Genomic DNA, 14,371 nt, shown 5'->3' with positions numbered 1-14,371 from the left:
CCATGCCCAGGCCTGAAGCCCGACTGAAATGGATCTAGATAATTGGCTTCTTCCAAGTGTGCCTTCAACTGCGTCGCCACCACCTGCTCAATCGCCCAAAAATGACAGATTTGAGACTGGGCGAAAGTTGTTTAGAACTTGGGGATCCAAGGAGGGCTTCTTTAAAAACGGTCTTATCACTGCCTCCTTGAGAGCTGATGGCATCACCCCCTCCTCAAGGGAGGCGTTTACCACCACCCTGATCCCCTCACCCAGCCTCTCTCTGCAGCTCATAATGAGCCAAGATGGGCAAGGATCAAGCAAGCAGGTGGTCGGCCTTACAGATGAAAGCACCTTGTCCACTTCATCAGAAGGAAGAAGCTGGAACCTGTCCCAGAAAACCAGTTTGCCACAGGCCGCCTCTTGCTCACTAACTGTATCCAGAGCACACGGAATAACACTCCTAATCCGATCAATTTTATCTGCAAAGTGCCTTGCCAAGCCCTCACAGGAGGCCTTAGAATGCTCCAGCAGTTCTGGAGCAACTGGACCGACCAGGCTCCGGACCACTTTGGTGCGAACGTCATGCAAGTGAGCCCCTTAACCTGGTCTTCCCCAGCCTGGTGCCCTCCAGATGTGTTGGACTGCAACTCCCATCATTCCCAGCCATCAATGGCCATGCTGGCTGGGAATGATGGGAGCTGCAGTCCAGCACATCTGGAGGGCACCAGGCTGGGTGAGGCTGCCCTAACAGAGTCCAGTATGGGTCAGACCGTTAGTCCAGGGGAGAGGCTCATTCCCAGCCTCACTACCAGAAGTCCGCTTAACAGGAGGGGCTGGGCATTGCAGCAGACACCTTCCATGTGCAAAGTGGAGGCGCTGTCACCGGAGTGGTGACACATTCCTAAAGGAGTGGAGCACCAACGGCCAGCAGGTGTGCAGAACAGGAGACAGGTCGGGATGGGGCGCCCTACCTGACAACCGTATTGATTGTAAGCTCCGTGAGGACAGGGACCTCTCTTGTGCTCATGTTGTTCTGCAGCATGACGACGTTGTGCATAAATAACAGCAACACATTACCCACTTCCTATGTTAAAAATCCCAAAGTGATTCACAACATATTACAAAACAATGCATTATTAAAAGCATAACAGCATTGAGATAAGTTAATGGTTGGGAAAAGCACTTTTGGAGTGCTTGGGTGCCAAGAACTGGTGCTCACTCAGTGAAATTGGGCAAGAGATTCAGGACAGACCAACAAAAGCCCTTTTTCACCCAACCGGGAACTAACTTCTAGAACCTGCTGGTGAAATTGTGGTGATGGGATGGGCCACTGTCTTAGATGGCTTTAAACAAGGATTAGGCAAGTGCATGGAGGAGGAAAAGTCTTATCAGCAGCTGTTAGTTATGAGAGCCAGATAGATATTCCATGTTCAGAGATATGTTGCCCCTGAATACCTGTTGTTGGGGAGCGATAGTGGGAAAGGACTGTTGCTGACAAATCTTGCTTTGGGCATCCCATGCGGCTGGCCACTGTTGGGTGCTGCGCTAGCTGGACCATCCAGCAGGCTTCCGCATGGATTCTTCAGTTCCTTCTCTTTGTGGCTGAGGTGGGCGGGGGGTGGGGTATGGCCACTCCTTTGCAACCAGAGGGGTTAGAAGCCTTCTTTAAAAAAATGAAGTTGAGTTGGTGTTGTCAAGATACCAAATGTCACCCGTACTCAGGATTGCTGGGTGCATCTCCTCCCAAGCAATAGCAGATGGGTCATTGGGCTGTTGGGCCTTCCTATCTGGAGAGGTTACGCCATCCGAGCAGTTGCAGCATAGTCCCGTGTTCTAGGTTTTTTTCACTTCTTCCCAACAGCTTGTTAAAATACATTGCGCAGGTGGAATGTTTATGCAAAATGAGGAATTTCATAACTGCAGTTGTGTGGGGCAGGGCAAATACTATCAGCAAAATCCAGAAGGAGTAAGAGAACCTGCTCCTTCATTTTGGAAGTGCTGTCAGGAGGTGCTGTGAATCCAAGCTGTGTTTCTGAGGCTGCCTGTAAGCACTGCAGGGCACTGGCCTACCTTTTGGAAAAGAGAGGTGCCCTCTTTCTCTCTGTTTAGTCTATAGGTAACATCAGCCGGTGATTCTGAAATAATTTTCAAAGCAATGGGGGCTTTTTAGCTTAAGAGAAATGCCACCAAGGAGAGAGCCTGCAAGGGGCCCTTAGAAAATCCTGCAACAGTAGAGAATGTTGTAAAGGTTCAGCCCTCTGTATACGGCAGCTCCTCATCTGTTTCTGCTCGTTTTGGTTGAAGACTCTGCTTCAGACCCCTGGACAGAGTTTGGGCAGGGTGGGGGTGGGGGGAAGTTCCAGAGAGTGTGCATGTGCGTTTTTGCTCCCATCGAAAGCCCTGCTCAGGTTCTCAGTGTGCCAGCTGATTGCAGAAATGCAGCCTCAGAAACCTTCCCATTTCATTCAGCTTGGGGCAGACATCCGTAACCTCTGGCCCATTGCTTTGCCAGCGTGCTAAAATAAGCACGATTGCCACTTGCAGTCCCAGCATTCCTGCTGGGTCATGAGAGAAGGACCTTCCTGGCAGCCAGCTGGTTTTATTACCCTCTTGTCACTGCAGCAGATAAGAGCAGCTCTGCTTGAGAGGACAACAGACCGATGTCCCCACCTTGGCCCTGTTTGATAACTGCTCCGAAAGAACCACTCCTGTGATCTTCAAGTTGGCTCGCTATACGCAGAGCCCTTTTCTAGCTGGTCTCTTGGCCCCCAGGATTGTTTTTTAAAAAAACAACTGCATCGTTCCAGCAGGTCTTTCCAGCCGATCTGCCGGACGCAATTCGTGGGATGGAACCCCAAGGTTCAGCCAGACTGAATTCCAGGAAAAGAAGGAAAGAAGGGGCTGGACCCAACGGGGCTACTGAGACAGATGGCGTCCCACCCAAAATGCCGCGGAACTGTTTCGTAAGTAAAAGGCCTGGCCGGGCGGGTGGAGCTATTGATCAATGTTCAGCTTCTAGTAAAGTTGAATGACACGTATTACGCTCCAGCTCTCTCATTTGGAGCCAGAGAACATAACTGAACAGGGGTGGATTATAAGAGTGGCTTAAGGAGCAAAATGAGGCATGTCAGCACCACTGAGAGCCAGTTTCCCTTAACGATCCGGGTTGTGTGTCTGAATGCTGGAATTTACTCAAGCAAAGCAACTGAAAGGGTTGCTGCTGCTGTGCTTTTTTGGAAGGCACCTTTGGTAGCCTCTGGGTCAGTATGCAACTCAGGATGACACATTTTGCCGAAGTGAAAGTGTAATCCTCTCTCTTGCTTTAAGTCCATAATGTGATCACTCCCTGCTGCCCCTCCCAGGGAAGGCACACATATTACTGCAATCATTCTCTCCAGCTGACAGCTGAGATCAGATGTTGCAGTAATTTCAATCCAGGCGCCCTGCAACCTTCCCTCCTTGTATTGGATACCAGCACTTTGCCCTTTTCAGCTGCCTCTGACCTGCTTACCAACTATATGTCCATTCCACACCAAAAGGAAAGGGGGACAGGAATTTGAAACCCTGCAACTGGAATATCCCAGTCCTGCAATCGATATTATTCTTAACATGTGGAAACTGCAACAAAATGTGGTGGTATATCCTTTGCCCCCAATAGGAGTGTTCCTGTTCAGTATGCCACCCAGCTAGCCAGGCCCTCCTCTGGGATACCATAAGCAGTTAGGACGGGGTGGGCAACACGTGGGCCACACGTGGCTCCGTCTGCCCGTCACCACACCGCTGCATTTGAGGGGGAAACAATTTCACAGAGAATAAATGGTGTCCATAGTTGTATAGCACACTGAAAGCAGCAAATTTAGCTACATTTGACCCTTTCGGTGCTACGGACCGCATTTTTTCCTGGTGCCCTGCAGAGTGTGGCCCACTGGGGAGGGTCTGGGGGGCAAAAGTAGCCCCTAGACCTCCTGTAGGTGCCCACCCCTGTGTTAGGGGCTCAAGGCAGCCATTCACTCTTCCCACCCCTCAGTTCTCTGCTTTTCTTTCCAGCTGATGCTCTTAGTGAGAACTGAACATGCTCAGTTCTAATTGGGCTGTTTGGCAGCGGGGGGGGGGGGATCTCTTCTGGAGCCATTTCAGATATTCTCCAAAACATGCTGCACAGGCACGCACATGCCCCTTATTTCTCCGAGGCCCGGAATTCTCAATCAGAGGGAGTGATGATAAGTACGCCGCCGCCATCGTGTGTGGCCTTTCACAAAAGAGGCATGTCCCCGGGGTGGGTGTGGAGGAGTGATTTGTAGAGGACAGTTGAAGTGCATATTCAGTGTACAGGCCTGCAGCTCCTTTGTTTCATTGTGATTTCAGCTTTCAAGTCATTGGAGGAATGCTCTGGCAAAGAAGGGATAGTAGTGCAGACCAAAGAGAGAGATGTTCATCCATTAAGTCATTCATTTCATTTCTATACTTCCCAATAGCCAAAGCTCTCTGGGCAGTTCACAAAAATTAAAACCCAAAAATACAACATGATCATACAGTAATTTAAAATAATTTAATACAGCAAAAACAATGAACAGTAGAATACCAGGGCCCGATAAAACAACTGACATTAAAAGCCCCCTCATATTCCATCAAATGCCTGGAAGAGGAGAAAAGCATTAACCTGGTGGTGGAAAGATGACATTGTTGCCACCATGTGGAACTTGTTGGGGAGAGTGTTCCACAGTTGGTGTGCCACCACTGGGAAGGCCCTCTTCCTTGCTGCCATCCTCTGAACCCGTCTCAGAGGAAGGCCTCAGATGATGATTGTAGTGTATGGATAGGTTCATACCAGGAGAAGCGCTCCGTCACGTATTGTGGTCCCAAGCTATGTAAGGCTTTATAGTTAAAAACCAGCACCTTGAATCGGGCTCAGAATCATACAGACCACAACTTCATGTTCCCACATTATTTTCAGAAATAGGAGGAATAGGGTGGTACTTGTGTAATAAACCTCCAGACTTTCTGGGCTTTATGTGGAATTAATTCCACACTCCACAGTAAGTGAAGTTGGGTCATGAACATACAAAGCTGCATTACACCAAGTCAGACCATTTCATCCAGTACTTTTCTACTCAGATGGGCAGTGGCTCTCCACCGTCTCAGGCAAATGTCTTTCCTTTTACCTGAGATCTTGTTCGAAGTGGAAATGGCATGGATTGACCCTCACACGCCCTACCCCCCATCTGCTGCCCTTTCGGACAAGCACATGCTACAGTTCTCCCATAATGTTGGGCTACGTGGCCTTTTGGTCCCTTTTCAGGTCTGATTCACTGCTGAATAAAGGTTTAGTGGTGCTTTTTTCTCAATAGTTGAAGCTGGCTTACTTTCTTGATGAACTTTTAAACTTAGGGGCTCAGGGAGCCAGCTCCATTTTCCGATGAGCTTGAAGTGGATTACAGCAAGCCGTACATCCGAGTGACGTTTGAAGAAGCAATGAGAGGGACTCCACGTAAGTAATTCTCAAAGGAGCACACTGAGCGCACTTCATTTTTACAGCACACCCACAACCCAAACCGTCCTCCTTCAGGTGTGGCTAGAGCAGTCAGGTACTGAGGTTTATGGATGGAGGAGCTGACAGTAGCTTTATTTATTCATTTCATTTCTATACCACCCAATAAAGGGAGCTCTCTGGGCAGTTTACGAAGATTAAAAAAATTAAAAATACAATATACAGAGATTAAAAACCATCTACATAAAAAACACATGAACAGACAATATACACAAAAGAAACATATATCTAAAATGACTTCAGACAATCTCAAAAGCAAACATCCATAAACATAAGACATTCCAGGAAGGATTAAAACTTGATCATATGCTTCTGAATGCCTGGGAGAAGAGAAAGGTCTTAACCTGATGCAGAAAAGATAACCATGTTGGCACCAGGCGGGCCTCATCGGGGAGATCATTCCATAATTTGGGGGCCACCACCAAAAAGGCCCTCTCCCTTGTTGCTGTCCTCCGAGCTTCCCTCGGTGTAGGCAGCTGGAGGAGGGCCTCAGATGCTGAGCATAGTAGACGAGTAGGTTCGTGTCGGGAGAGGCGCTCCATCGGGTGCCGTGGTCCCAAGCCGTGTAAGGCTTTATAGGTTAAAACCAGCTCCTTGAATCAGGCTCAGAAACATACCGGCAGCCAGTGCAAGCGGGCTGGAGTCGGTCTTATATGTTCGGACCTTTAATGCATTAACATTAAAACCTCGAGATCTCTACTGAGTTGTTAGAATCACCTTCTGTTTGATTGCAGTCGTCCAAATAAGGTCTCAATGGCTGGGCATGTTGGGAGCTGGAGCCCCACACATCTGGAGGGCACCAGGATGGGGAAGGCTGCTGTACTGTAGGTGTGGGCAGAAAGCAGATTCCCAGATGTTTGGGACTTCAACTCCCAGACTTCCTGACCATTGACCATGCTGGCAGGGGCTTCTGGGAGTTGAAGCCCAAAACATCTGGAGATGTCCCTTCTGCCCACACAGCTGTACTATATCAAGAACACTGTGGCCTAGAAGACTTTGACTTAGGGTGCAGTCCTATGCATGTTTATTTTATTTTATTTTTATTATTAAATTTATTAATTGCCCATCTGGCTGGTCACCCAGCCACTCTGGGCGATGTACAACATACAATAAAAACAGTTTAAAACAATAAAATTCTACAATAAAAACATTTTCTAAAATACCCTAACCCACCCCAAATGCCTAAATGTTTAGGCTGGAAAAAAGCCTGCAACTCCCAGCATGACCTAGCTGGCTGTGGCATGCTGCAAGTTGTAGGCATTTTTTCTGTCTAAACATGCATAGGATTGCTCCTTTAATGTTTTAAAATGCCTTCACTACTGCTCCTCTCACGAAACTGGACCATTCCTTAAACTCAACTTTGCGGCACCCCATTTCACCCAGAGCTGTGCAAGGAAAGCACATGGATACTTTTACACTCCCTCCCTCCCCTGTTACATGGCAGTGAAGATTTGCCCTTGAACTCCGACTATGGATTACAAGAGAGGATTTACCAGGGCTTCCTTATGCTGACTGGGTGTGAAGTGCAGAGCCTCGCCTTAGCTTCCCCCAGCCCCACTTCCACAATGGAAATGCGGAGTCCCCTTAATCTCTCTGTCAGTAGCAATGAAGTCATCATCAGAGGTGAGGCTGAGTGGTGTCTCCACATACCAGATAAGACTTGCTTGGTGCCATTCATGGTGGGTGGTGCCTGGCTCCTGTGCAGTGGAGGAGGCAAGGGAAAGTAGGCCAAACCCTCTCTTAATTTAGCTACAGCAGGTCCCCTAATCACTCAAAACAACAAGCAAGCTTCCAGAGGGATCAAGAAGCATCACCTGACTTGCTCTGGCCTGTTGCTAGAAGGAGGCTTCCTTGGCTGGTTTCCCTTCCAAGATCTGGGTGGAGGCACACAGGCTTAGTCCCTCAGCTCACCAGTCACGACCAATTGCAAGCTCTAGTCCTGACAGACATTCCTGAATTAGCCATAATTGTGGAGGGGTATGTGTGTTATGGGGCCGCGGTGGCTTAGTGGTTAAGACGCTGAACTGCAGACCGGAAGGTCAGCAGGACAGCAGTTCGAGACCTGAATGCTGCGTGACGGAGTGAGCTCCCGTCTTCAGTCCCAGCTTCTGCCAACCTAGCAGTTCGAAAGCAAGAAATTGCAAGTAGATAAATAGGTACCGCTTCGGCAGGAAAGGTAACAGCGTTCTGTGCACCTTGGTGTTCAGTCATGCCGGCCACATGACCATGGAAGCGTCTTTGGACAGCGCTGGCTCTTCGGCTTAGAAATGGAGATGAGCACCACACCCTAGAGTCGGACACGACTGGTTGGGGACACCTTTACCTTTTTACCTTTTTATGTGTGTTATGGGTCTGGATGTGTCCATTTGCTTTCCCCCAGTATCCACAGACCACATGGCAGTCTTGCACACCATATGTGGAAATTCTACCTGTCTATATAGCTGCTACATGAAGCCAAAGTTTGTGGGTAGACGTTTACATGGGGGGAGCTGGAGAGATTTCTACTGGTTCACAAAACCCTGTGCCATGATGGGTCTGTTTCTCCGGACATGCTTCATATATTATAATTGCCCTGTACGGAAAAGATTTCTTTGTAGAAAGATGTAGGTAGATCTTATGTGACAAACAAATGCAACTCGTGTGAAAATCGTACTGCATGAAGAAAGGCCCTTCTTGTTTACTCACCAATGAGAGAAATGTGAGACAACTCCTCACACACGTGCCCTGATCTTTGTGTGCCCTGTCACACCCGCAAAAGCTCGGGTTGTCATGGTGGGTCCAGGTTTTGCCTGCAGCTAAGTTCTGACTCGTGCTGTTCCTGTTGCAGCGTGGGAGCCACTTCTGTGCATTCTCACGCCACACCAATAAGGTGTGTAAACGTGAACCCCAAGAGCTTCAGCAAAGAAGCTCTAAACTTGAAACCATAACAAGACCCCCTGTGGTGTAGCTGGAGTACAACTCCCAGCATTCTCCGGCCAGCTGGGGGTTGTAATCCAACACTTCTGGGGGGCACGAGGCTGGGGAAGGCTGTAGCAGATGGGATCTTGGATATTTGGGCCTGCGACAGATGCGTTGGATGGACTTGGGACAGGCCTTCGTGGAGACCTTCTAGCAACTTGTTCACAGGCGTGGTTTGGCTTTTCTTGTTCCTCTTTTCAGTGGACAGACCAGTCAGGGTTTATGCTGATGGTATTTTTGACCTGTTCCACTCTGGACACGCCCGGGCCCTGATGCAGGCAAAAAACCTCTTCCCAAACACGTACCTCATTGTTGGAGGTAAGGAAGTGTTCTTTTGACTTTGTCAACGTTGGTGGGGGTGGGCTGGGGGTGGAGAGAGAATTTGCTTGGCTGGGGGAACAATGATTGATGTAAAGGAAGTGGACAGAGAGAGAGCTTTCTCCCTCTCTCATAATACTGGAACAGCCTTTCCTGACTCTGGGAATGATGGGAGTTGCAGTCGAACACATCTGGAGGGTGCTAGGTTGGGCAGGGCTCTGATAGCTCTTGGAGGTTTGGCCAGTGAAACTGAAGAGCAATAGATTCAGATCAGACACAAAGGCCTGTTTCACACAACACAAAATTTGTGGCATTCACCACCACGGGGTGTGGCTTTAAATGGGGGATGAGACAAATTCATGTAGAAGGCGAGCTCTGTTGATGGCTGTTGGTCATGATGGCTATATCTCCCTGGCCACTCCTGGAAACATGGAAACAGGCTGCTGGAGTAGCTTCATAGGAAGCTGCCTTATGCTGAGTCAGACCGTGGGTCCGTCTAGCCCAGTATTGTCAGCCGTGGCTGTCCAGGGTTGCAGGCAGGAGTTTTTCCAGCCCTACCAGGGGATGCTGCTGGGAATTGAACCTGGGGCCTTCTGCATGCCAAGCAGGGGCTCTACTAAATGAGCCAAGCTCCAGCTTGTTGCTCTCATCCAGTAGGATCCTTATGTTCTCCTTACCACAGTTCAGTCCCGTGGGTATTGCCCTGTACTCTTTTTGGTTTATGGTTAGAGCTGATTCCTACAGTGGTTTTCTTCCTCCTAGTATACCTGTGGAGGAATCTGTGCAAGAAGCCTTCCTTCTGGACCCACATGGGTTTTTCGGAGGTGATCCCCAGCCAAGTGGCCAGATCCCCACCAGCTTCTGCTTGCCAATCGTATCTGCAAAATCCCGCCTGGATATTTTCATGCTGGGATAACGCTGCTTGCATGGATTCTTCTGCAGGTAGCTTTCTGTGGAGGAACAGCATTGCATAGGAGCCAGCCTCTGAAGCGTGATCCCAGCCAATGCTGAGCTGAAACTGATTTAACTCACAGCTGATCCAAATCACCATTTTTCTGCATGAGGAACTCATTATGTGTCCCATTGCAAGTTCAACATAGCTCCGGTTTTATTGGGCAAGATAGGCAACTATTCCCATGAAAGTGTGACAAGGGCGTCTCTCCGAGTTGGCCATCCCAGCCATTGTGCGTTGGCCAAACCTCCTCGCAGCAGAGGTGGGTTTGAAGAGAAATGTGAAGGATGAGGGAGGAACAGCACCGTGTCAGTATTCTGGGCGGGCGCTCCAGGGAGAAGGGCACAGGTGAGACCCAGCAGCCTTGCTCTCAGAGAACAGGAGCCCTCTGGGCATCGTGCGTTCTTCCCCGTTGTTTCCACGCCCGTAGTCTGCAGCGACGAGCTGACACACAACTTCAAGGGCTTCACGGTGATGAACGAGGCCGAGCGCTACGATGCCGTGCAGCACTGCCGCTACGTGGACGAGGTGGTGAGGAATGCGCCGTGGACTCTCACACCGGAGTTTCTGGCTGAGCACAGGGTAAAGGGCGGGTGCAGAAAGCACCTCTGGCATATGCTTGGGGAGCGGGGAGGTACTGGAGTCCGGTGACTTCAGTCCTTTGACTCGCCTGAGCGGGGAAGATTTGTGGGAGTTGAGAAGCTGCAGGAGGAAGCAAGAGGCCTGGCTGATGGTCTAGCAGTGGCCTGCCCCGCGCCCTCGGCAGTTCCTGCTCCTGGCATCGCAGTGCCCTCTCACTGGGTCCGTTGGGCCTCTGTTATGCTTTCACTGGCATCGCGCGCTCCCTTGCTAATGGCTGCTGTTGCCCATCCTGCAGATCGACTTTGTGGCCCATGATGACATCCCATATTCCTCTGCTGGCAGCGATGACGTCTATAGGCACATAAAAGAAGCGGGTGAGTTTGTGGCTGTGGTTGGAACAGCAAACACCATCCCTTTGGCACCATTTCGTAGGCTGGCTCCTTTCTGGCCACTGTTGCCCAGAGCTCTACGGTTTGTCTGCATGGACTGCACTAGTGCCATAGTCGGAAAGTCACAACAACAGGCCTCCTTAGCCTGTCTGATCATCCGGCCCTGGCTGAAACAGCCTCCAAGTCCTTTTCCACGGAAATAAATAAACCGAGTGCAGGGCCAAATACAGATGGCCTCGTCTGTCCGCAGTCTTTCCACAGACCACCTGAATGGAGCTTGCAGGCCACCATTTGAGAACCTTTGATCTCATTAGTTAGCTTTTTCTTTCCTGCCTTCTCTTAAGTGCTTGGGGCAGGTTACCATGTAGACATGCGTGCTGCTTACAACAACCCTCTGAAAGTGAGAAATAGAGACTGGCTTCAGAAGCCACAGCGGGGCAGGGGGCTTCTAAGCTGGATCTCCCGAGCTGAGATAGCTTACACGGTCCAGAGAGAGGTAGATCGTGAGGTGAACACAAGGGGAGCTTGTGCATTAGGGCCGTGTCTCTTGTCTTTGCCTTTGTCCCTCCTCTTTTGCCCCCCCAGTCTTTTGCATAATGTTTATTGCAAGCCTCCAGGAAGGGAGTGGTGTCTTTACATATTGTATAATGCCATCAGCACTTCAGCCTTTTTGGACAGACTAAGCTCCAGATGAATGTCCATCCAGCCTTTCTCTGGCCACCACAGGAATGTTCGCACCGACTCAGAGGACGGAAGGGATTTCCACATCTGACATCATCACCCGCATCGTCCGGGACTATGATGTCTATGCACGGCGGAACCTACAGAGGGGCTACACAGCCAAAGAGCTCAACGTCAGTTTCATCAACGTGAGTCCAACGGATTCAAATTGCTGCCTTGTTTTCCATCATGCCATGGCTTCTGCAGGCCCTGTGGCTGCAGGACAAGGGGGTGGGGGGTTGATCCAGGTTCAGTGCCCAGCATCTCCAATGAAAAGGGTCATGGAGCAGGTTGTGGGAAAGTGCCCTCCCTCTCTGGCTGAGACCCTGGAGAGCTGCTGCTGGTCAGAGTAGACCAAATTGGACTGCATGGACCCTATGCTCAAAGCTCAATTCTTTGAGGGGGTCCAGTGCACGATGGACTCCTGCATAAGGTCACACACATACCCTTCCCTGGTTATAATGATTATTTAGCTTATGATTACTGGGGTTATTTAGTTTATGATTTCTGTGTTCATTCACATGCTGAGCCATGGATTCACTGCTCTAAAGAAGTCTGTGTTCTGCTCCCAAATTCTCTGACTTCATTATATCAGGTGGAAATCATTCATTTGCTTATTTTCCTTATTTTTGGCTGCTTCAGCTAGCCACGGGGAAGGGGAAAGAGCTCCTTGGAGACCAGCAGCTCCATTGCTTGACCACTGGAAGCTCCTTCATCTCCCATGGCCTGGGAGGTTCCCCCAGGTGCTTCCAGCACATTTTCAGGTTCATCTTCTCCACCCTAAACTTACAGGGCTGGGGGGCCCATGCTGCAGTAAGGCCACAGGGCACTAAACAGGGTGCAGGCTGGGTGGAAGAGAGCAAAGGGGGGGGGCGATGTGGCTGAACCACGGACAGCAGAAGGAGGTGAGCATCCAAAGTAAATCACAAAGACGAGAAACGGGTTCTCAGGATGCAAAAAAAAAATTATTGTAGGAAGCTTCCTACAGTACAACTTTTTGCATCCTGAGACCCCTTTTCTCGTCTTTGTGATTTACTTTGGATGCTCACCTCCTTCTGCTGTCCATGGTTCAGCCACGTCACCCCTCCCCCTTTGCTCTCTTCCACTCAGCCTGTACCCTGTTTAGTGCCCTGTGGCCTTAGTGCAGCAGCTCAGCCAGGGAGGCAGACATGCCCTGCCAGCAGCTCAGCCAGGAGGGGCAGGAGCAGGAGGCCCTGGGCATGGAGACCCTGAGCGCTCCCTAGCCAGGAATGGAGGCTGCAGCTTTCTCAACTACAAAAGCCAACGTGCAAGGGAGGCCCTGTCTGTGAGCGGGGAGGTTCGACGTGGCACGGCTGACTGAGCTCCCTCTAAGAGGCAAGAAGGTGGGTGGCTCCCCGGAGCTGCTCTTGGCGCATTGCCTGGGCGGGAGAAGGTTGGGTGCTTTTCTTCCCCTTCCCATCTTTGGCAGGCAGGTTCAGCAGACCAAGAGAGGGGTCTCACCTGGTGGGCTTAATGCCTCGGGGTTCCCAGGACGCCAAATTCTAGATGCAGACTCCAGTGAGCACGCACTGTGATCACAGCCATTAAAGCTGGAGAGGGTCTTTGGGAGGAGGGCGCTGGATCTGCTTAAGCTGGCCTTCCCCAACCTGGTGCCCTCTGGATGTGTTGGACTACAGCCCCCATTGTCCACAGCCTTTGGCCATCCTGGATGCGATGATGCGAGTTATAGTCCAATGCATCTGGAGGGGGGCACCAGGTTGGGGAAGGCTGGTTTAAGTCTTGGAAAATAGAGGGGGGCTGCAAGGAAGAGTTTCCAGCAGCCAAAAACGGCGCCAGGGTCTGCTACCCAGATGCTGCTCTCTTCCCCACTTCCTTGTTGTCCCCCTCCACCCCACATCCTTCAGAAGATCCCAAACATTGTGAAATCCAGATTTTGCCATCCAAATGCATGCATTTCCTTTGTCCAGGCTATTCCAGTGATGGTGCTAAACACATCTGTACGCAGAATGTGGCCCTTCCTTGTGGCAGCGTGCCTACCATCCCTGAAGGCCACGTTTGTTTTTTTGTTTGTTTGTTTACAATATTCATATACCGCTCCTCAGAAGATTTCACAGCGGTGAACAACATGATAAAAGAATAAAACAATGGTTAAAAGAGTTAAAACATTTTTTTTAAAAGACAAACCCCCACAAAGTGGAGTTTAACAAACCATGGCTGGTCATGCAAGGAAGGCCTCTTGAAAGAACAACGTCTTCAGGAGGCACTGGAAGGAACACAATGTTGACGCCTGCCTGACCTCTAAAGGCAGGGAATTCCACAGGAAGGGGGCCACCACACTGAAGGCTCTTTTCCTGGTGGACTCCAACCGGGCCATGGGTCCATGTGGAACCACCAGGAACGTGCCCTCTGATGACCTTGGTGACCAGGCAGGTTGGTAAGGAAGGAGGCACTCTCTCAGGTATCCTGGTCCCAAGTTGTTTAGGGCTTTGTACGCTAGTACTAATACCTTGAACCTGGCCCGGTAGCGAATAGGCAGCCAGCGCAGTTCCCTCAGCAAAGGAGTTACACGCTGAAAGGGGGCAGCTCCCGACAACAGCTGAGCTGCTGCATTCTGCACTAGCTCCAGCTTCCGGAGCAGCCTCAAGGGCAGCCCCACACAGAGCGCATTGCAGTATTCCAGTCTTGAGGTTACTAATGCCTGTACCACTGTGGCCAAGCCATCCCTGCCCAGGAGAGGCCGTAGCTGGTGAACCAGCCAAAGCTGGTAAAAGGCACTCCGAGCTGCCACGACCACTTGGGCCTCCAGCGACAGTGATGGATCTAGGAGTACCCCCAGACTACAGACCTGATCTTTCAGAGGGAGCGCAACCCCATCCAGAACAGGCAGTGAGCCTGTCTCCCACACCCGGGAACCACTCACCCACAGGGCTTCCATCTTGC

At 50.4% G+C, this 14,371-nt stretch overlaps 1 protein-coding gene across 4 annotated transcripts in view; it reads left to right on the top strand.

The window, feature by feature from the left end:
* Positions 1-14,371, top strand: part of PCYT1A (phosphate cytidylyltransferase 1A, choline) — a 34,107-nt gene that overhangs the window by 11,753 nt on the left and 7,983 nt on the right. For 2 of the 4 annotated variants that reach the window (XM_084847780.1, XM_084847782.1), the window contains exons 2-7: positions 2,790-2,945; positions 5,371-5,470; positions 8,690-8,806; positions 10,189-10,340; positions 10,636-10,714; positions 11,456-11,598. In XM_084847780.1, coding sequence (XP_084703906.1) covers positions 2,829-2,945; positions 5,371-5,470; positions 8,690-8,806; positions 10,189-10,340; positions 10,636-10,714; positions 11,456-11,598 — 708 coding nt within the window. In that variant the 5' untranslated portion in view covers positions 2,790-2,828. Of the gene's footprint in view, positions 1-2,789; positions 2,946-5,370; positions 5,471-8,689; positions 8,807-10,188; positions 10,341-10,635; positions 10,715-11,455; positions 11,901-14,371 lie in introns of those variants that run through there. The other 2 variants (XM_084847779.1, XM_084847783.1) reach the window with 2 other exon arrangements.

This window comes from Heloderma suspectum, chromosome 3 (assembly GCF_057233095.1).
Source record: "Heloderma suspectum isolate Gila_16-S chromosome 3, 16-S_ref, whole genome shotgun sequence".
Taxonomy (NCBI): domain Eukaryota; kingdom Metazoa; phylum Chordata; class Lepidosauria; order Squamata; family Helodermatidae; genus Heloderma; species Heloderma suspectum.
Note: the sequence above shows the minus strand (reverse complement) of the source record. Positions and strands in the feature narration are given on the sequence as shown.